The following is a 22,848-nucleotide window of genomic DNA, read 5'->3' as shown; positions in this document are numbered from 1 at the left end:
CCACTTTGTTGATGGCCGTTGAATTCAGGCTCAGAGGTCCTAAGCGACAGTCTCCCAGTTTTTGGTACTCATATTTAATGTGTGCCTGCTGGGCCCCCAGGTCCTGGCTGGCCACTGCCCCCCCAGGGCATTTGTAAGGCAGGAGGGTGGCTGGCAAGGAGGCACCAGGGTCAGCGAGAGCAGAGCAGGAGCCAGGCGTGCGAGTGGGAGGGCCATCCACCCGTGACAGGCCTCCCACGCTGTCCTACCAAGTATGTCTGCACAGGGGAAGAATCGTCCCAGCTCCAGGAGGTCACGGTTCAGGGTCCGCATCTTAGGGCCCTCTTACCTGCCAGCCCCAGAGTTCCTGTGCATTTGGTTGGCTCTGTGCCTTGGCATTTTGGGACACTCCTGGACGACAGGCTGCAAATCCCCCCCCCCACAGAGTTGGGTCATGGCCTGGTTTGTGGCATCTGTGCCCTGTAGTCTCTGAACAGTGTACTCTAACTGAGGACATCAGCCATGGAGATCATTTTGTTTAAATGCCGTGGGTCTCACCAAATAAAATAGTTACATCACCATTTATCATTAAATTAAGCCATGTAATTTAGCATTAATTCTGTAGATACGTGGCTTTAAGAGGCTAATATTTGCAGATCAGTAAAGATTCAATTCCTGGTATATTTTAATCTCCATTCAATAAAATCTCATGTTATTTGACGCGTTGTTGTTGTTTTTTTCTCCTAGCTTGTTTATGAATTTTTCTTAAGATTTTTAGAGTCTCCAGATTTCCAACCTAATATAGCGAAGAAATATATTGATCAGAAGTTTGTATTGCAGGTAAGGTACAAATTAGCTGACAGTCTGACAGCCCTGACGGAGTGGTGACAGCCAGCCACTAAGTGTCTTTTTCTTCTCAAAGCTTTTAGAGCTCTTTGACAGTGAAGATCCTCGGGAGAGAGATTTTCTTAAAACCACCCTTCACAGAATCTATGGGAAATTCCTAGGCTTGAGAGCTTACATCAGAAAACAGATAAATAATATATTTTATAGGTAAGTCACCTGTGGATGGCGTTGTCCTCGCGTGTGGTGATGCTCACTTCCCCCTCAGTGCTCCCCCACCCCATTGTCTCTGACAGGACTCAGCACGTGGAGGGGTTTCTCAAAGCCTGTCATGTGCAGGTGGACCCCCTCGTGCACTGTGTGCGGTGGGCCCGCTGGGCTCATCCTCCTTGCCTCCCTCCCCTCTCCCCACAGCTCCCTCCTGAGCCACCAGGCTCCCCAGCGCCTCACCCTGGGTCCCGCCATCGTTCCTGTTTCTACTGAAAGGTCGAGTTTCCCAGAAATGTGGATAAATTGGTTCCATCCAATCCAACTGTGTTAGTGAAGGTTCTCTAGAAGGGCAGGACTTATAGGATAGATGAATATATGAAGGGGAGTTATTAGGAGAATTGACTGACACGATCACAAGGTGAAGTCCCACAATAGGCCGTCTGCAAGCTGAGTCCCAAAACCTCAAAAGTAGGGAGGCGGACAGTGCAACCTTCAGTCTGTGACCGAAAGCCCAGGAGCCCCTGGCAAACCACTGGTATAGGTCCAAGAGTCCAGAAGCAAGAAGAACTTAGAGGCCAGTGTTCAAGGGCAGGAAGCGTCCAGCACAGGAGAAAGGTGGAGGCCTGAAGACTCAGCCAGTCTAGCCCTTCCGCGTTCCTCTGCCTGCTTTATTCTGGCCGCAGTGGCAGCTGATTAGATGGTGCCCACCCAGATTAAGGATGGGTCCACTGACTCAAATGTTAATCTCCTTTGGCAACACCCTCACAGACACACCCAGGGACAATACTTTGCGTCCTTCACCCAGATTAAGGATGGGTCCACTGACTCAAATGTTAATCTCCTTTGGCAACACCCTCACAGACACACCCAGGGACAATACTTTGCGTCCTTCAATCCAGTCAAGTTGACACTCAGTATTAACCCTCATACTAGCTTTTTCCTTCTACCTGTGCATCACCTCCTCCTTCCCGTGGAGTCTCGGTGAGAGGAGGCGGGGCGAGGAGTGATGTCATTCATCTGTAGAAAGCCTGAGATCTGTGCACCTCGGTTAAAGGTTTGGAGACTCCCACTGTGCACCGGGGAGGGAGAGCCCCGCTGGAGCAGCAGATGGAGGAGGAGAGCGTCCAGTGGCAGGCCCACCTCCAGGCCCGCCCCTCCCCAGCCAGCCTCTGCTCGGTGCCAGGCTCCTTCCACGCCAGGGCTCTGCAGCCAGTGTTTGAGCTTCCTGGGATGTCTTTTTTCACCAGCCCTTCCCTCAGCCTCCCAGGTTTCCTGAAACATCCCTTCACTGGGAGGCTCTGCCTGACTTGGCAGTGGGTCTGGTCTCCCGCAAGGGCAGCCACCATGTCGGCTGATCTGTCACACGCCCCGCCCCACTGCCAGCTTCATGCCCCGCCCCCTGCGGTGGCACCAAGTGAATGTTAATAGAGGAAACAGTTCCTGTCGTTTCTTTTTGTTTCTGGAAAGTTCACTAAATGAGCAGTTTCTTCTACAAGTTGTAGCTTCTAGGGTCAGCTTGCCTCTAAGGCACCTGACTCCAGGATGGCGCGAGGTAGTGACACATCCTGGTGATGATGGGGACAGTATGACGGTGTCTTCCTGCGAGATAAGAGCATGAGCAGGTCCTACGCAGCCTCACTGCAGGGCCAGGGTGTGGACAGAGCATGGGCCATGGCCTGGAGAAGGGGCCAGGTGTCAGCCACGGCCAACATAGACCTCAGGGTCCTTTCTTAGTCACAGTGACCAAGCACGGGAAAAGAACAGGGGTATCTGAGACAGATGGCAGATGAGACGGCCCCCCCCCCCCCCCCCCCCCCGCCGAGACCCACAGCCCCGGCCCTTCCTATCCCTTGCTGGGATCGCATGTCGGGAGCACCCCGCCCTTCCCCTCTGCGGTCATTAGGGTCGCGTTCCCTCCCGGCCTCCACACCTGATAGGGCATTTTGGCGTGAGAGACTTTGACTCTGTGTGTGACTTTCCTTTGAACTCCTTCCAAGTTCCCCACATCTCATTTATAAAATGGAGCCCGGTGCCGGGCATAGCCCAGACCTGACACATTAACTGTAACAGAGAATGGCGTCACTTTCCTAAATGTTATGTTTCTGGTTTATGTTTCTTGGTATCATGATTCCTTTTCAACAAGATCATTACTTGCCTTGTGTGCTTGTCTATGAAAACATAATATACATGATTTAATTAACATACAACAGGTATAATTTAAATTTCAGTCGTCTTGACCTAAAATTAAAGCTCTACCTATTTCTGTTTTCTTAATCCTAGTAGGTTTTGTTCAGATAGCAGAATCACAAATCTATTGAACACCTGCATTTAAGAAGTAGAAAATGTTTCATACCTTAACCTTATGAAATACTTAAATAGATGAGTATTCAAAAGTTATTACACATGATTTAGTTCAGTTCTCACTAAAGGTTTGGTGCTAGAGTATGGCATTTGTGTTTTTGTGCATGCGTTTAATCTTTTCTGTAATTGTCCTGATATATGCAATCAAAAGCAAGCATACTATCTAGATTCCATAATTGATTTGGGTCCTTATTGTCGGTACCACTACCTCCTCATTTCATGTGAGAAAAAAATAAGAAAGATCTTGAGAGATGCATTCAGCTCATCTAACTTTTTTTTTTGCCTTTTCTTTTCTCTTTTTTTAAGGCAGGGTCTCACTCTGTCACCCAGGCTGAAGTACAGTGATGCTATACTCCATAGCTCACTGCAGCCTTAAACTCCTGAGTTTAAGGGATCCTTCTACCTCAGCTTCCCAAATAGCTGGGACTATAGATGTGTGCCACCACATCTGGCTAATTTTTTAAATTTTTGTAGAGATGGGGATCTCACTGTGTTGCTCAGGCTGGTTTCAAACTCCTGGCCTCAAGTGATCCTCCTGCCTCAGCCTCCCAAAGCACTGGGATTGCAGGTGTGAGCCACCACACCCAGCCAGCTCATCTAAGTTCAATATAGTACAGCTGTGTCTTTTAAGAAAAAAACATTTTGAACATATTTGGTTCAACTTAACTGAAAATGTAAATATCAGGTTGCTGTTTATTTATGTAGTTTCTCATTATCGTCAGCTTAAGTGTGAGTTAAACGGTGCTGTCCATAACCCATGGTACCTGCTGTGGCACACAGTGGGTTGGGACCTGGAGGCTGGGCGGGCAGGGCAGTGTGCCGTTCCTTCTCTTGCTGCATAACCAGCCATGGGTCATGCACCATCCTCACCCTGGCCCTGCAGCGAGGCTGTGCAGCACCTGCTCATGCTCTTATCTCACAGAGAGATGCCATCAAACTGTCCCCGTCATCGCCAGGATGTGTCACTATCTCACACCATCCTGGAGTCAGGACCCGCCCCCAGCTCAGTGGCTTCCGTCAGCATGGTCCGTCACTCCTCGTGATGCTGTCATCTGTGCAGGGCTCATCCAGACGGTTCTGCTCCGTGGCGTGTGCTGGGGCCGTAGGGTTCCCAGGGGCTGCTGAGCAGGTCCCCACGCTGCCTCTGTGATGCCTTGAGCTCCTCCAGGTTGTGGCAGTTTCTACAGCCATGGCCACATCCAAGAGGGGAGAAGCAGGGCCCCCAGTCCTCCTAAGAGTTTGGCTTGGAACTGGTGCAGAGTGACTTCTGCCCTTTGTATTGGTCAAAGCAGGGCACGAGGACAGCCCAGCTTCAGAGAAATAAGTAGAATAATAAGTAAATAAGAAAGAAGTAGAATAAGAGGTGTTCAGGAGTCACTTCTACCCTTTGTTCTGGCCTCGCCTCTTCCCATGAGTCCGGAACACATCATACAGGCAGGAAAGGCATTTAGAATCCCTTCTGGAGACTTCCATAGCCAGCAGGTTCCCAGCTCAGCGTCTGGGGGGTCTGATTCCCTTTCTGCTAAAAGAGTGAGAAACGCTCTCGCCAGCTCCCAGGGATCTCTGTTTCCCTCCCATGGTGTCCCTGTTTGTCTTCTGCTGGAAAAGGAAGAAGGAAAAGAACTGTCTTTATTTTCTCTTTCTTCTGCCTACTTCAAAGCAGGTTTAAAAAATTAGAAATTAAGAATTTATCAGTAAGAATGTAGTAACATTGATTTAGGAAATCAAAATGGCTTGTAACAGCAAGCCACCCTCATGTAAATGTTAGAGCTGATGGAGCTAGACCAGAAGGGGTTCAGGGCTCTTTGCCTCGGAGGGGCCCAGAGCACAGCTCCCCAAGGCCCCTGCGAGAGGAATAGTAAACTGAAGCCACACGGCTGCAAGGGAGCCTGCCGGGTGAGTTTGGTAAATTAAAGCACCTCTCAGCGTAGACACACACACTGACTTCTGCCTGGGCGCAGCTTCCAAACGTCAGGGTAGGCGCAGGCTCAGGGACACCAGGGGAGAGCATTTTCTGTTTCTTGTCATGGCACCAGTGTCGTTCCTGTCACCCACGGCACCAAGCTTTGCCCCCGTGACGTTTCTCCCTCACTCTCAGGCTTTGGCCACATGCGTCTTTGTGCTGCTGTGTCTCACTGCTAAAGGTTCTGCTTTCTGGCGCCTGCAAGAGCAGATCTCAGGTTTTTTTGTTTTGTTTTGTTTTGTTTTGAAACAGGGTCTCTGTTGCCCAGGCTGGAGTGCAGTGGCACCACCTCAGCTCACTGCAACCTCCATCTTCCGGGTTCAAGTGATCCTCCCACCTCAGCCTCCCGAATATGTGGGATTACAGGCATGTGCCACTACGCCCGGCTAATTTTTATATATTTAGTAGAGATGGAGTTTTGCCATGTTGGCCAGGCTGGTCTCGAACTCCTGATCTCAGGTGTTCCGCCTGCCTCGGCCTCCCAAGTGCTGGGATTACAGGCGTGAGCCACTGTGCCCGGCCAGATTTCGGTTTTTCTAAGCTGGCCTTCCACCCTCTCCACGCATCTTGCCCACCCAACTCCACATCACCGACCTTTGTTCCAGCCAGAGTTCTTCTCCCTGTCCACACTGCCATTAAAAAAAAAAAATCTGTTAAAATCCTCCTTCAGGACCCAATTCAAGCACCACCTCTCAGTGCATTCTGATCGTTTGGGAACATAGAAATGTTAAGACCCATTCTTCAAAAATATTTCACGCCTGTGGATGTTAAGGTCACTCTATTTCATTTGTTTCAAACAAAGTGAATGAAATTTCAGAGTTGAATTTTTTAATCTTCTCAAACTTATTTTTGACTTAGAGCTGTCTCTAATCAAATGGTTTTCATCTGATGGGCAGGGATCTTTCAGACCCTCTCACTTCCTGCAGGACACCCCTCGTGGACTGCTCTAGACCAACCCCAGGTGCTCGAGGCTTGGGGCAGGAGAGATTTCTTTGTTTCTGTAGGACCCCTTTTTGGGGAGGACATTTTCCTGTTTCCTCACATGTCCCTGTTCCCTCTCCTTGTCCCCAGTTTATTCAGCAGACGTGTTTTCATCATCAAACAGATGCCAGGCTTGCTCCTAGTCCCGGGAACACAGTCACGAGAAGTCCTTGGCCCTGTCTTCATGGTGGCCCCATCTGAAGGGAGACGGGCTGGCACAGAGGGTGGGGTGCATGTCCCGGGGGTCCCCTAGAAGCAGGTACAGTGGACAGAGACTTCTCAGAGGAAGGGAGCGGGGTCTGTCACAGATGGGTGCTTCAGAAAGATCACACCTGAGGCAGCACGGAGGATGTGTGTGGGTGTCAGTGGGAAACTGGGCAGGTAGAATAAGAGGTGTTCAGGAATCACTCCTACCCTTTGCAGGAACTGTGCTAAATATTGCAGGCTTTAAAATTAAGACATAGGCTTATGTTGAAATATGGCTGAAACGTAAGATGGGTTAATGAATGAGTAAAAGGTGGATGAACAGATGTGTATGTGATCAAGCAGATGGAGCGCATTGCTCGTGGTCAAATCTGGGTGTTGAAATGGGTGTTCACTGTAGAATTCTTTCAGTTTTCCTAGATGCTTGAAATTTTTCAAAATAAAATATTGAGAAAAAAATTTGTGCAAGACCTGCCCTTGAGGCATTTACAGCTGCAGGCCTTGAGGAGTTTCTTTGGTTCCTGACAGGCTGTGTGTTTGCACAAATAGACGCGCTTCTTGTTGCCTGGCTCCGTGGCTCCCCCTAGGGCATTGTTTTCTTATTCACGTTAGTTCAGTGTCCAATTCTAATTGGAAAATTGTTTTTTCTAGGTTTATTTATGAAACAGAGCATCATAATGGCATAGCAGAGTTACTGGAAATATTGGGAAGGTAAGCCTCTGTGTTATGGGTAGCAAACGGCTGTGGATGGAATTTATACCAGAGTGATCCATTTCATTGAGTTTGGCTGCCCCCTTTAAAGCAAGGCAGTTTAAACCATTCTCTAAAAGAACTCAAATAAAATTTCACTTAGAGCAGGAGTTGGTGAGCTCTTAGATTAGAACATGCCAAATGACAACTCTTTCCCATTTTTATGGGTTCTGTACGTAGATTCTGCTTCGTATACCTCAATATCATTACTATGGAAACAATTCCGGTTATTTCCTCAAGAGCAATGTTAAAAATAGTTACCTAAGAAGGTTTATATTAGAAGCTTGGAAGAATAGATTGTGCATTTGGGGTATCATGTAAATGCTAATATTTTCAATTACTTTGGGTTTTTATATGTATATTTATAAAATAATTAACATTTCAAAACTTTCATCATCTTTATCCAAGTAAAGTTTTTACTCGCCTTTTTTTTTTTTTTTTTTTTTCTTTTTCTTTTTGAGACTCTTGCTCTGGCACCCAGGCTCGAGTGCAGTGGTGCCATCTCAGCTCACTGCAGTGTCCGCTTCCCTGGTTCAAACGATTCTGCTGCCTCAGCCTCCCAAGTAGCTGGGACCACAGGTGCCCGCAACCATGCCTGGCTAATTTTTGTATTTTTAGTGGAAATGGCGTTTTTCCTTGTTGCCCAGGCTGGTCTCGAACTCCTGGCCTCAGGTGATCTGCCCGCGTCACCTCCCAAAGTGCTGGGATTACAGGCATGAGCCACCAGGCCTGGCCACTTTTATTTAATTGATAACCCGTAGATTTTATATTAGACCTTCTAACCCACTGTTTGCCAGAGTCCTCAGGGTCCCATGGCTAGTAAGTGTGGAAGTGCTTTTCCCTGCACCTTTGTAGGGCAGTAGTGTAGATGGGCAGCTCAGGGTTCTCGGGAGTCTGTGGTGGAGAAGCCTGGCGCTCTGGGTGGACCTGGTGACTCCCTGCAGCTCCTGAGCACAAGACTCTCTTCTCACAGTGGATCAGGTCCCGCCCAGTAGTTCTGAGAAAAGCTATTCTTGCCATTTTAGATGTAATTTGAAAAAATGTCCTCGTTGACAATTCTACTTTTAGTTTAGACAAACTTGGGTGGGGTTTCTCCTCAGTGCAGTGCAGTGAGTGGTGAAGAGGATGCTTCTTGCAAGATGTGTGACTGTGGGCAGGTACTTCTATAAGCTGGGAGAATCGTCGCATTTGCCTCCGAGGTTGTTGCAGGGACCAGAGCACTGTATGACGTGTGTTCCACAGCCCGCCACGCTGCGTGCATAGGGCCCCTGAGTGTGTAGGGCCCCCGTGCAGCTCCCACCGAGAAACTGATTAGTTGTATCTTTCTTCCAGAAGAGGTTGAGCCTGCGGGTGACCCTGTGAGTGAGCACACCCTCCTTGATGGGCCGCTCCAGGCTCGCCTCCCGCATTGCCCGCTATGCCGAGCAGAGTGAATAATGGAAGACTAAGTTAGAGACAGCTCTGTCTACCTCTGCAGCTCAGTGACAGTCACTTCCGTTTGCCTAATTACAAAACCAAGACAATAAACTAGTTGTTTGAGACAAAAACTTTGCTTTGGAGGCTCTAGGTAGGACCACCTTTTCATGCACAAGAGAACAGCTTTCTAACTGATTTTTGTTTTTGTTTTTGTTGTTTTGTTTTTCTTTTTGTGTGTGAGACAGAGTCTAGCTCTGTCACCCAGGCTGGAGCGCAGTGGCTGGATCTCAGCTCCCCGCAAACTCCGCCTCCCAGGTCCAAGCAATTCTCTGCCTCAGCCTCCCAAGTAGCTGGGATTACAGGAGCCCGCCACCACACCTGGCTAATTTTTTGTGTTTTTAGTAGAGACGGGCTTTCACCATCTTGGCCAGGCTGGTCTTGAATTCCTGACCTCAGGTGATCCGCCCACCTCAGATTCCCAAAATGCTGGGATTACAGGTGTGAGCCACCGCGCTTGGCCCTGATTTTTAACCAGCCCTCATCCAGTGTCCACGGGTCTCTGTTACCAGCATTAGAATAACGTACCTGAATTACTCCAGGCAGCAAGAATTCCTACAGATGGATAAGGCTGAGGGAAGGTGCTGGGTGGGGGGTCCCGCGTGAACTGTCCCGTCTTCCTGGCCTGTTTAGGGAGGAAGATTTTGCCACCAGGAGCTCCTGCTGTTCTGGGTAACACCTGTTAACCCAGAGTTTTTAAATCATGTAGTTACAAGGATAAAAATAAATATGCTTCCTCATAGGCATTTAATATTTTTAAACTTTTTGCTGGTATCCTCTTTTTTCTGATACACACACATATGTATATATATAGAGAAAGAATCCTCGGATTTCCCTTGTAGACTGTTGCGGGGACCGGAGCGCTATATAAAGTGTTCCACAGACCCCTGTATAGGAGCTCACTATACTACCCAGGCTAGGGAACAGTGGCGCTTCACAGGTGTGATTATGGCACACTACAGCCTTGAACTCTGGGCTCAGATGATCCTCCCACCTCAGCCTCCCAAATTAGCTGGGGCACAGGTGCATGGCAACATGCTTGGCTACATATATTTTGCCTGCTGAGTTTTGATGGTGAAAACAACAAAAATTGAAAGAAAAACAGCAAGATGTTTGTTTAAAACCTGGAATTTAGGCCAGGCGCAGTGGCTCAAGCCTGTAATCTCAGCACTTTGGGAGGCCGAGACGGGCGGATCACGAGGTCTGGAGATCGAGACCATCCTGGCTAACACAGTGTAACCCCGTCTCTACTAAAAAAACACAAAAAACTAGCCGGGCGAGGTGACGGGCGCCTGTAGTCCCAGCTACTCGGGAGGCTGAGGCAGGAGAATGGCGTAAACCCGGGAGGCGGAGCTTGCAGTGAGCCAAGATCCGGCCACTGCACTCCAGCCTGGGCGACAGAGCGAGACTACGTCTCAAAAAAAAAAAAAAAAAAAAAAAAAAAAACTGGAATTTGTAAATGTTCAAACCAAATAAATGTTCTTTTTACAGTATAATTAATGGATTTGCCTTACCACTCAAAGAAGAGCACAAGATTTTCTTATTGAAGGTGTTACTACCTTTGCACAAAGTGAAATCTCTGAGTGTCTACCATCCCCAGGTAAGGGGCAGTGGGGAACTCTAGGAACACAGCTGTTGGCATTTGATCAGGATTGAATACAAGATAGTGAATCCAGCCTTAACTGAGAGTGCTTTCTTCTTTATACGACACTACTGACTTTGGTAACAAACTTCTGGTGACAATTGAAAGAGTAAGGGGATAAAGAGAGATTCCTTTTAAGAAATTCAGAGAAATCTCTTTAATACAGAATTTTTCAGTTAGTTTTAAGCATAGAGAAAGGAGTAACTCTCGGAAAGGAGTCTAGGAAGACTTCTGAGTGGAGTTTTTTGTAGTGTAATCTAAAATTCAGCACCTTTAAGAGAAAAGCCTATATAGGTCCATGGCCAATGAATGGCCTATGAAAACGTTTTTTAAAAAAATAAAGCTGCCTGTAATCCCAGCACTTTGGGAGGCTGAGGCGGGCAGATCACCTAAAGTTGGGAGTTCAAGACCAGCCTGACCAACATGGAGAAACCCGTCTCTACTTCAAATACAAAACAAGCCGGGCGTCGTGGTGCGTGCCTGTAATCCCAGCTACTCGGGAGGCTGAGGCAGGAGAATCGCTTGAACCTGGGCAGCGGAGGTTGCAGTGAGCTGAGATCGCGCCATTGTACTCCAGCCTCGGCAACAAGAGTGAAACTCCGTCTCAAAAATAAGTAAATTAATAAACAAAACTGTGAATTTTAAAAATTGTAGCAGTCTAAGTACAGCTGTACTGAAAAATTGGTCAGTACGTGGTTAGTGGGCTGCATTTACCTAGATTTGATTTTCTTTCACTCTGGCTGCCGTCAGCATCTTTGTTCACGTTCGGCGGTCACAGGGCCAGGCGCTGAGCAGGCACGCCCCAGCACAGGCGCAGGGCGCACAAGCCTCCTTTCTGCCAGGCCCTACGTTCAGAGCTTGTGGTAGGAGCTAAATGACAAAAGGTATATTCTTTAATTGATTCTTCCTAGGAAATATTTATTTTCTCTGACTGCTCTTAACTGGTAATATCTTTGCATCCAGCCAGATTATCGTATTAATTGTTGTACAAAAGAAATAGTTCAGAGATTTAAGATGGAACCAGATTTTAATTTGTTCTTCCCACTGTTAGGTGACTTGTTGATTGTAATCTCCACAAGGACCATAAGAAAATCCCATCATATTGGATTGATTTAGTGGTAGTTAGACTAAGAAGACTGTTTCCTGATTTATTTTTCTTATTTTTATTTTTCAGCTTTCTGATCTATCACCAATTCATGGGCATTAGTGGTAATGCCCTTTAACATGAATGTTGAGCATTGCTCCTGGGGTCCCTCCCTGAAAGTCCCACTCAGAGCCTCCTGTGGGGCCTGCCGGGGGGTGGCACACGCTGGGGGCAGCATCGTGATCACACGAGGGCTTTGTCTATACTGTGGGTCCTTGTCTTGCTGTGGGAAGTTGTTTAACCACAATTCTAGAAGAAGCACAGCAGCATTTCTATGTTGAAATGGTAATACTCTTTCTTCTTTTACTTTGTAGCTGGCATACTGTGTAGTGCAGTTTTTAGAAAAGGACAGCACCCTCACGGAACCAGTAAGTACTGTTGCTAGCGCATCTTGTAAGATGTGTGTGTTTCACTAAATGTAAATATTACGACATCTGCTTCACCAAATTGCCGTTGAGACTTTTTCATCTTAAATTGCAGTACTAATAAACAGGCTCATTTCGTTCATAGGTTATAGGTTTTCAAAGTATAGTCATTTTAATTGCAGGTTCCTTTATTACAGTGATTATTTTATGTGATGAGATTGCCGCCTTATCCCTCATCGCACTTTACTCTTTCGAACGTAAAGCACTTGAGCGGACATGGCCACTGAATTTTAGTGTGCAGTTCAGTAGTTTCACATCTGCTTGGTTTGACAACATATTGAACTGATTATGATGAGAGGAATTATAATTAGGGTTTGAAATTCTTGTACTGAAGAGGCTTTACCGTCTTGAAAATACTTCCCAAGTTACACTGTAACTGTTTTATGATCATTGAATCACAAGTGAACGTTAGATTACTGCTGTTCTGTGTGTGGATTTGAATTTTTTTTCAGCCTCCATCAGTTTGTCAGAGGATTTGTAATCTTGTTTATTAAAAGTAAAAGGCTGTCATAGCCAGGGTTAACAGACATGTCAGGTGCCAGTTTAAACATTTAAATACATTTTTGAAGCAACTTTATTGAGATATAATTCACATACCATACAATTCACCCATTTAAAGAGTACAATTCAAACATTTTTGATATGTTACATTTTGAATTTGTTTAAATAATGGTAAAATATATAAAACATAGAATTTGTCATTTTAACTGTGTTAAATGTACAATTCACCAGCGTTAATTACATTCATAATGTTGTGCAGCCATCACCACTATTTCCAAAGCTTTGTCATCGTCCCAAACAGAAATTCTACCCATTAAACAATAACTCCCCGTTCCCCTCCCTCTGGCCCCTGCTGACCTGTAATCTGCTTTATCTCTGAATTTGACTATTCCAGATACTTTATATAAGGAGAATCATAGAATGCTTGTCCATTCACACCTGGCTTATTTCACTCAGCGTAATGTCTTCCAGGGTTCATCCTTGTGTGGCATGTCAGAACTTCATTCCTCATCGTGGTTGAATGCTGTTCTACTGTATGGATAGAACACATTGGGTTTATCTATTGTTTTTTCAGTGTACACTTGGGTTATTCCCACCTTTCAGCTATTGCAAATAATGCTGCTATTTGTATACTGGTGTACAGATATTTGCTATAGTCCCCATTTTCAATTCCTTTGGATATATATCCAGAAGTGGAATTGCTGAATCATATGGTAATTGTATGTTTAGCTGTGGGACAAACCATCATACTGTTTCCCACAGCGACTGCCCCGTTTTACATTCCCCGCAGCAATGCACAAAGGCTCCCGTCTCCCCGCATCCTCACCAATGCTTGCTGCTGCTGCTGATGCTGCTGCTGTTGTTATCTTTCTATCTATCTATCTGTCTATCTATTTATTTATTTTGGGGGGAGAGAAAGTGTCACTCTGTCACCCAGGCTGGAGTGCAATGGTGCAATCTTGGCTCACTGCAACCTCTGCCTCCTGGGTTCAAGCGATTCTCCTATCTCAGTCTCCCGAGTAGCTGGGATTACAGGTGCCTGCCCCCGTGCCCGGCTAATTTTTGCATTTTTAATAGAGACAGGGTTTCACCATGTTGGTCAGGCTGATCTCAAACTCCTGACCTCAAGTGATCCGCCCACATCAGCCTCCCAAAGTGCTGGGATCACAGGCATGAGCCACCGCACCCGACCTGTTGTTTTAATTATAGCCAGCCTAGTGGTGTGAAATAGTATCTTGTTGTGGTTTTGATTTGCAGTTCCCTAATGACTGATGATGTTGAGCATCTTTTCAGTGCTTATTGACCAAAATCTGTGTACCTTCTTGGCCCGGGTACGGTGGCTCACTCTTACAGTCCCAACACTTTGGGAGGCTGAGGCGGGTGAATCACTTGAGCCCAAGAGTTGGAGACCAGCCTGGGCAATATGGCGAAACCCCATCTCTACAAAAAATACAAAAATTAGCCAGGCATGATGGTGTTTGCCTGGGCAACAGAGTGAAACCCTGTCTCCAAAAAAAAAAAAAAAAATTGTTTATCTTCTTTGCAGAAATGTCCATTTAAATCCATTGCCCATTTTTTCAGTTGGGTTTGTTTTTTTTTTTTTAATTATTTGAGTGTCAAAGTAAGGAATGTTAGGAGCCAATTCACATGTTTGAGTGCTCTTTTAAAAGTCACTGTTAGACTAGAAAAGGTAGATCTTGTCATTCCTCGTCCCTTTCTCTCTTTCACAGTTCTCTTGTGACATTGTAATTTTTATAGTGCAATTGCATGAGAAATTCTTAACATTGAATTTCTGAGTAAAACTGGCTTTTGGGCTCTGCTTTCTTCTAAGCTTTTAAATTCTATGTGTAGATTCCCTCCATTTCACCGACAAAATTCAAGAAGAGCTCTTGTCCTATGACTGCAGAGGTAGCAGGGGCTACAGAGCCGCGAGCTGGGCCCGCCGTGCCCTGCCAGGCCCTCGTGGAGGGTCGCATCCCTGTACGCTCTCCCTTCGCCGCTAGATGCCTCCATCCGAGATTTTGGGGACCTCCCAAGGAAATGTACCAAATCTCATCACACTTCAGCATCAAGCATAGTCAAGGCTTAGGGTGAGGAGGTGTTATTTTTATCCTCCTTAACTGACTGAAGACATGTTTAGGTAGGAAAAAGAAAAATGAACAGTGTTAATAAAACTCATTGGGGATTTTTGTTTAACTGTATTTTCTCCAGTGGTTACATGCCTTAACTCTTCTGCCTATATTTGAGGTCTTTTCCACACTGAAGGGTGCGAGGTTGTATTACTATTATTATTATTATTATTTGGAGACAGGATCTTGCTCTGTCACCCAGGCTGGAGTACAGTGGCGTGATCTCGGCTCACTGCAACCTCCACCTCCCAGGTTCAAGAGATTCTCCTGCCTCAGCCTCCCAAGTAGCTGGGACTACAGGCGCACACCACCAGGCCTGGCTAATTTTCGTAGTTTTAATTGAGATGGGGTTTCGTCATGCTGGCGAAGCTGGTCTCGAACTCCTGACCTCAGGTGATCCCCCCACCTCAGCCTCCCAAAGTGCTGGGATTGCAGGCGTGAGCCATTGCACCTGGCCAAGAGGTGGTATTATTCAGAGTTTTCTAGAGGGACAGAACTAATAAGATAGATTATATATAAAGGAGAGTTTATTAAGGAGTATTAACTCACATGATTACAAGGTCCTACGATAGGCCATCTGCAAGCTGAGGAGCAGGGAAGCCAGGCCTGTTCCAAAGCTGAGGAACTTGGAGTCTGATGTTCGAGGGCAGGAAGCGTCCAGCACAGCAGAAAGATGTAGGCTGGGAGGCTAGGCCAGTCTAGTCTTTTCCCATTCTTCTGCCTGCCTTATATTCTGGCCTCTCTGGCAGCTTAAATGGTGCCCACCCACATTAAGGGTGGGTCTGCCTTTCCCAGCCCACTGACTCAAATGTTAATCTCCTTTTGCATCACCCTCACAGACACACCCAGTGCATCCTTCAATCCAATCAAGTTGGCACTGAGTATTAACTATCACAGAGATTTTACTAGAGAAAGTAATATGTAAAAAAAATAAATAAATAAATTTCTCTCTCCCCTCCTCTCCCACGTTTTCCTATTCAAAAAAGAGAGCTGGGCACAGTGGCTCATGCCCCTAATCCCAGCACTTTGGGAGGCCAAGGCAGGAGGAGCCCTTGAGGCCAGGAGTTTGAGACCAGCCTGGGCAACCTCCTCTCTACTGAAAAAATAATAACAATAATTAGCTGGGCATGGTGACACGTACCTGTGGTCCCAGCTACTCAAGAGGCCGAGGTGGAATAGTGGCTTGAGCCCAGGAGGTCAAGGCTGCTGTGAGCTATGAATGCACAAACTGCACTCCATCCTGAGTGACAGAGTAAGACCCTGTTTCAAATAAATAAGTTAATACAAATAGAAGGAAAAGAAAGATATGGAAGGAGAGATTTTTTGAAAGTCTGCAATTTTCTTTCATGAATTTTCTTTGTGCGTATTTCTCATACTCCTGTAGTGGCTGAAGAATTCACCAAATGCCACATTGCATTTACCACAGACAGAGGCTGCTCCCACCTAAGCCGCTGTCCCAGCATCTTTATTCCTCCATCCACTGTCTGTCAGCCTGACCCTAATCCTTCTCCAACGAGGGCTCAGTGAATGATCCCCACCCTATTCTCTCTTCCACCGAAAAGTAACAAAAGCAGAGAATGTTTGTAAATGTTTTTAATTCCCATGAATATAGTAAATAAAGTGAATATCACTTCGCAAGAGTGAGAGCTGTTAATTGCAGTCACGTCTAAAAGAGGGCAAGAGACCCGGTGCCGGCTTCAGTTGGGTCCTTCCAGCGTAAATGTTACATGCAGGACTCTGACTTGGCACCAGCACAAAGAAGGTACAAACCTCACCAACCCAGGCCCCAATGTTCCCACCCAGCGACACTTCACTGCTTAGTTTCCTGCTGTACGGATAATGTAATGGTACTGTCCCAGCTTTAGAAAGCAGATTTAATTTCCTACATATTAAGAACATTCAGACTCACATGTCAGTAAATTCTCTCTTTTGAAATGCCTATTTTATGAAAACACAAAGGCCATTTTGTCTTACTTCAGCATTGAAAGCTTGTTAATGATAAGATCAAAGTATAGGCTTTTGTGCAGGTGTGCATCTCTTGGTAGCACATAGGACACCTGGTGTCCACGTCCATCTCACAGGCCTGCACCAAAGGGACTCCTGAAGCCATCAAATGTCCAGGCTCAGGAATGTTTAAAGTCAGATCCACTTAGAAGACTGAGATATGAAGGACATGTGTTGCCCCATTTGTAGTAAATACTGTAATTAGTGTTTTTCATTTGCTGATTGTGTGCAGTGCTCAAAAGCTTTCTGGGCACATGAAGCACTTTCTCTGTTGGAAGAAGAACAGAAGCTCATCAGAGATTTTACAGAAGTAAAACTGTGTTCCGTTTTCACCCACCTGCCTCTTCAGTCTCATCACGTTTTACTCCATGGCGTAGTAGCAGCTCTCCTTTCTCCTTAGTCTACCAGGACAGGAAGGGGGCTCCCCAAGACTCAAGGCTGGGGCCACTGGCTCACCTGCCCTCTGCAGGGAGCGGGCAGTCCTTGGTCTTCCAAAGGAAAACCCAGCAGCACACAGCCATTGTTGCCTCGGATTCGCATTCCCTGAGCAGACACCCTCCTCCACAGAGCACACCGCACTGACGCGGCAAAATAGCTGGTACCAATCACAGCTCATTCCAAACGATGTGAACAGGAAGGCCCGTGTGTGAATCCCATCCCAGAAATGATACCTTTTCCAGAGAAATGGAATAGCTAAATTGGTTGTGTTGTATAGTTCACAAATTAACATATTTCTTCTAATAAAATTCCATGTGACAAATGAAGAGAAATAGATGTAGGAAGTGATTTGCATCTGCTATATCCTTAAGAGTGATTCCAGTACACACGGAGTGTGGTAGGAAGACAACGAATATTTATTCAATAGTTTTGAGGTAGGAGAACCATTAAATGATGCATTTTTAGAAATAATTCCTTTTTTGTTTGTTTTTTTGTTTTGTTTTGTTTTTGAGACGGAGTCTCGCTCTGTCGCCCAGGCTGGAGTGCAGTGGCGCAATCTCAGCTCACTGCAAGCTCCGCCTCCCGGGTTCATGCCATTCTGGGACTACAGGCGCCCGCCACCACGCCCGGCTAATTTTTTGCAGTTTTTGTTTAGTAGAGATGGGGTTTCATCGTGTTAGCCAAGATGGTCTCAATCTCTTGACCTCGTGATCCACCCGCCTCGGCCTCCCAAAGTGCTGGGATGACTGGCGTGAGCCACCGCGCCTGGCCAAAATAAGTCCTTTTAAAGACACTTGTATGGTAGATTTTTATGTCAGACCTCAAAACTAGCAGCACTTCCTTTTTTATTTTTATTTGGCTTTTTTGGGGTTTTTGTTTGTTTGTTAGAGTCTTGGAGTACAGTGGCACAGTCATGGCTCACTGCAGCCTCAACCTCCTGGGCTCAAGCAATCCTCACACCTTAGCCTCTCGAGTAGCTAGGACCACAGGTGCCCATCACCACACCAGGCTAATTTTTAAATTTTGTGTAGAGACAGGACCTCACCATGGTGCCCAGGCCAGTGTCAGACTCCTGGGCTCAAGCGTTCCTCCCACCTCGACCTCCCAAAGTCCTGAGATTACATACATGCGTGAGCCACCACCCCAGTCTCACTTCCTTTGTTTCGTAGATTTTGGAGTTTTATAAAGTGTAATATCATAAAAGATTATCTGGGAGCCCAAATGCCAAAGCATCAAAACAAAATTTTTCTAAATGGATGTTAAATGTCCACCTTTTTAAAAAATCACTGTAATGATTAAAAGGCTGGCCTGCTAAGCCATGAGTTGGTGTGATCTACTGAGCTGGAAATGACTAGTGAGTGAAAATGACCAGGCGGTCCCAGGGGCCAGCATTTGCGGCAGTTGCACAGCACAAGAGCCGTAGAAGCCCCATGATGTTGCTGTGACTGGGCCAAACAGCTGCTCTAACGTGCTGGACTGCACTTGTACGATTTATGTGTGTAAGCTCATACATGTACTTCATATATAAATGCCTGTTTTGGATTGTAGTACTTTTTTAGAACTAAGATGGCTACACTGTAAAAATATTATGAAATCTGCATGGATTCAAATTCAGTATTTTGTACTGGTATGATTGTGGTAAGACGTTTGGAGACTACAGGAACATACAAAGAAAGGTTGCCCAGTGGAAGTCCTTTCTAGCTGTCTGACTTGGCCAAGGAACATAAAACAGCCACTATCCACAAGCTGGGAAACCACTGCAGTCCGACGGGCTGTGCCTGGCAGAGAGCTGGTGGCACAGACCCTCTGGGTGGTGACAGTCCTAGCTACAGCTGCCACTGCAGCCTGCTCACTGCAGGCCCAGCACTGCTCAAGCTGTTGCATCTGACGCCTACAAGTGTGAGCACAGAGAGCACAGTGCGCCCTGCCCGGGGTCCCACCACAGCACCTGTGGATGCAAGTTAAAAAGGTCAGCTTAGTTCACATCACTATTTTTGACATATTTTAACACAGTTGAAAACACTGTCTATGCATACAAAAGTATGTATGTTTGTATATAAATACATATGGATGGTTGATAAATTTGAGAAAGAAATGGGTTGTGTCCACGTGGCCAGCAGTTTCAGTACCGGCTGCTTCCACACTAAAATGTACATATGAATTGATAATGCTCTGTGTTTTCTCCGTTGATCTTATTCTTTCTAAATTGCCCCAACTGCTATTTTTTTTAAGAATGGACTCTTACTGAAATGGTGTTTGATCAGAGAAAGTGGGTTATATAAATTAAAATTGTATAATTTCTGAAGTATATAAAATTAAGCCAGGCAGGTGGTATGTGCCTGTGGTCCCAGCTACTCAGAGGCTGAAGCAGGAGGATCACTGGAGCCCAGGAGTTCGAATCCAGCCTGGACAATGTGGTGTGACCCGTCTCTGAATAAATTGATTGGTCAGATAGTTAGATACCCAGACAGACAGACTGATTTCTCAAATACAGAAGATCGCGTACAGTGACTGAGTCACTGTTCCCTCCGTAAGGAAGACAGCAGCATCTTCCTGTGTTGCCTTGCAGTGGGGCCACCTCAGTGAAAACACAGACTTCTTCCCCTGCAGGTGTTGGGGCCTCGTGGGCATCAGTCACTCCATGTGTCATTTCTTTTGTAGGTGGTGATGGCACTTCTCAAATACTGGCCAAAGACTCACAGTCCAAAAGAAGTAATGTTCTTAAATGAATTAGAAGAGATTTTAGACGTCATTGAACCATCAGAATTTGTGAAGATCATGGAGCCCCTCTTCCGGCAGTTGGCCAAATGTGTCTCCAGCCCGCACTTCCAGGTACGTGGGGCTTGGGGAGACCTGATGAAATTGTTCCCGTGTTCATTTGGGAAAGGAAAAGTTCCATGTGTAGCTGGCCATGGTTTGCCTCTCATGCAATTTAAAGGTAAAATCCAAGTTTTTACTTGAATTATACTTCAAATACGATGCTGCAACTATGAATTCTATAGAATACCCTTGAACGTCCTGTCCCCTCTGCTGCAATACTTTTTCTCAGTAAGAGCAGTCATCTGGCTTCTCTAAAGCTGTCTTTGTCTTCATGTTCAGTGTGCTTCCAAGTTCATAAAACCTTCCTTTCCACACCTGAGCATCAATGTTGATAGACAACAGGTGGTCAGAGCCTCGGCTCTGAGATGCCCTTGCTGCTGAGGCACTTCATTCCTGACATTGTGTAAATGCGTCTCCCTTTACCTTTCAAAACGGCTGACAGCTCTGACTTTTGTCACTGCCAGATTCCTGTGCGAGAGGACGACCTTGGTCAGAGCTACTTTCTACTTTCTTTTCCCCATTTCCTTAACCCTTCAAGCCAGCCTCAGCTCATCACCTCTTTGGAAGGCCACCCCCACCCACCTTCCCGGCCTGCCTGCCTCTGTTGGACGTGCTAGCCACCTGTGCTTTTGCATCATTGAGCGGATATTTATTGTGCACTCATCATGAACAAGGTGAAAATAGGCACAAAATGAGCACGACCTCCTGGTGCCCAGGGAGCAGGCCACGCAGTGGAAGACGGTGACCGTGTCACACCACCACCTTACAGCCAAACGTGAAAGGCCAGGTGGCGTGTGCAGCAGGCTCTCGGAAGCACATGAGCAGTTACCTTAGCACAAGTCTAAGCAGTTAGAAAAAGTCCACAAGAGTGAGGGGTCCTCCAAACTGAGCCTTTCAAGATGGTTTTGAAAAGAGGTCATTGAAACCAACAAAACTAAGACAAGAAGGCAAGTGACAGAGGAGTGAGAAGCTCTGGAGCATGGGCAGCCGTAGTAAAGTGAGGCCAGGCTGAGTCGGGTTAAAGGAGGGAACTGCCGTGGTCTCTTCCATTACAAATATTCAGGTTATTTTCATTTTATAAATTTCAGTGAGTTTTCACATTAGGAACTAAGAAAGGAAAATGATGTTTTGGGTTTTTTGTTTTTTTTGTTTTCCATCAATCCTGGCCTACAGAGAAAATAGTTTTTCAAGACTTGTGTGAGCACTTTGCACAAAGGAGCATGGTTTCCTAGAAACTGTAGAGACCAGCGACACAGAGCCCTGGTCGAAGTACAGGAGACACTGGCAGTCGTGGGAAGTGTCCTGAAAACTTGAACTCCTTCCCTAGATGCAAAATTAGCTACCGACATAGGTAACATCAGAATTCCGAGAGAAGACAGGGACGAGCGAACTCACAATGTGCTGTTTTGCATAAAAGCATGTGACAGGGCAAGGAGGAAGGGAAGTCCAGGTGGGGAAAGCAGAGCCACGGTGGCCATGCAGCTGCCAGGGGCGTGGGTGCCACTCCACATGTCACAGAAGCCTTCACATCCCTGCCAAGAACAGAGCATGAAGGCTGCCAGGGTGGCCTGCTGTGCCTCTGATGAGGGAGTTGAGTGCCAGGACCCCCTCGGACCTTCAGCTGCAGGCCCAGCGCCCCCACTCGCCCTCATCTGTGTCCTCCATGCACGCTTGCACCCATCTTGGCTTCTGCTTCTTAGAGGACCTGATCAGCACAGAGTACATTCCAGAATCTTTTCCAGACACATATACATAAGGCCAACTCATTCTTAATTTTTTTTTTTTTTTTTTTTTTTTTTTTTTTTTTAGATGCAGCCTCACTCTGTTGCCCAGGCTGGAGTGCAGTGGCACCATCTCGGCTCACTGCAAGCTCCGCCTCCCAGGTTCAAGTGATTCTCCGCCTCCCAAGTAGCTGGGATTGCAGGTGCCCGCCACCACACCCAGCTAATGTTTGTATTTTTAGTAGAGACGGGGTTTCACAATATTGGCCAGGCCGATCTTGAACTCCCAACCTCGTGATCCACCCACCTCGGCCTCCCAAAGTGCTGAGATTACAGGCGTGAGCTACCGCACCGGCTCATTCTTAACTTTTAGATGTTTTTTTCCCACCCAAAAAAAGTACTGGTCTTAAAAACTGGAAAAAGTTAAAGTTTAAACCATCAAGCATCTTAAGCTTCTATTTTCTAAATCAGGCTTAAAACATTACCCCCACATATATTGGTGGGTGGTGGGTGGGTGGGTGGATGAATGGATGGATGGATGGTTTTATTTTTTGTTTGTTTTCTTTTGAGACAAAGTTTTGCTCTTGTTGCCCAAGCTAGAGTGCAATGGCATTATCTCAGCTCACTGCAACCTCCGCCTCCCAGGTTGAAGTGATTCTTTTGTCTCAACCTCCCGAGTAACTGGGACTACAGGTGCCTGCCACCACACCTGGCTGATTTTTGTATTTTTAGTGGAGACGGGGTTTCACCATGTTGGCCAGGCTGGCCTTGAACTCCTGACCTCTAGTGATCCACCTGCCTCGGCCTCCCAAAGTGCTGGGATTACAGGCATGAGCCACCGCACCTGGCCTAGATGGATGCTTTTTAAAGTACAAGGTATTGAACTCTTAAGTAACAACTAGCCCAGGAGCTGTGCTACGATTGTGCCTTGTTTTGAATCCACACCTCACTCTCATGCGTGCCCTCCCCTCCCCTATTACCTGCCTCCCTGCTGTTCTGCAAAGTTCATCCCAGCTCACTGCCTCTGAGGAATCGGCCCTGATTCCTGAGCCTGGCACAGGCTCACCCGCCATTCTCAGCATCCCACCCATACACACTGCACCGCAACCTCAGGATCTCTAAGCTGTAGGCTTCTGGCAGGAGAAACGTCAGCCCCACGCTGCTCAGAGGCTGCAAGTGCTACTGTGAGTTGTGTGCAGATGGAGGTGGTGATAGTAGTAAGACGGGAGAAGCTCCTCTTCCCAGAGGCACGCATGCTGT

General features: G+C 46.6%; 1 protein-coding gene across 11 annotated transcripts in view; it reads left to right on the top strand.

The window, feature by feature from the left end:
* The window catches only part of PPP2R5C (protein phosphatase 2 regulatory subunit B'gamma), a 167,621-nt gene that overhangs the window by 122,607 nt on the left and 22,166 nt on the right, over positions 1 to 22,848 (top strand). For all 11 annotated transcript variants that reach the window (XM_050796721.1, XM_050796719.1, XM_050796722.1 and 8 more), the window contains 6 exons: positions 727 to 819; positions 902 to 1,032; positions 7,193 to 7,252; positions 10,256 to 10,364; positions 11,865 to 11,918; positions 19,709 to 19,879. In XM_050796721.1, the coding sequence (XP_050652678.1) occupies positions 727 to 819; positions 902 to 1,032; positions 7,193 to 7,252; positions 10,256 to 10,364; positions 11,865 to 11,918; positions 19,709 to 19,879 (618 nt within the window). The remainder of the gene's footprint in view (positions 1 to 726; positions 820 to 901; positions 1,033 to 7,192; positions 7,253 to 10,255; positions 10,365 to 11,864; positions 11,919 to 19,708; positions 19,880 to 22,848) is intronic.

Source organism: Macaca thibetana, chromosome 7 (genome assembly GCF_024542745.1).
Source record: "Macaca thibetana thibetana isolate TM-01 chromosome 7, ASM2454274v1, whole genome shotgun sequence".
Lineage (NCBI taxonomy): Eukaryota > Metazoa > Chordata > Mammalia > Primates > Cercopithecidae > Macaca > Macaca thibetana.
Note: the sequence above shows the minus strand (reverse complement) of the source record. Positions and strands in the feature narration are given on the sequence as shown.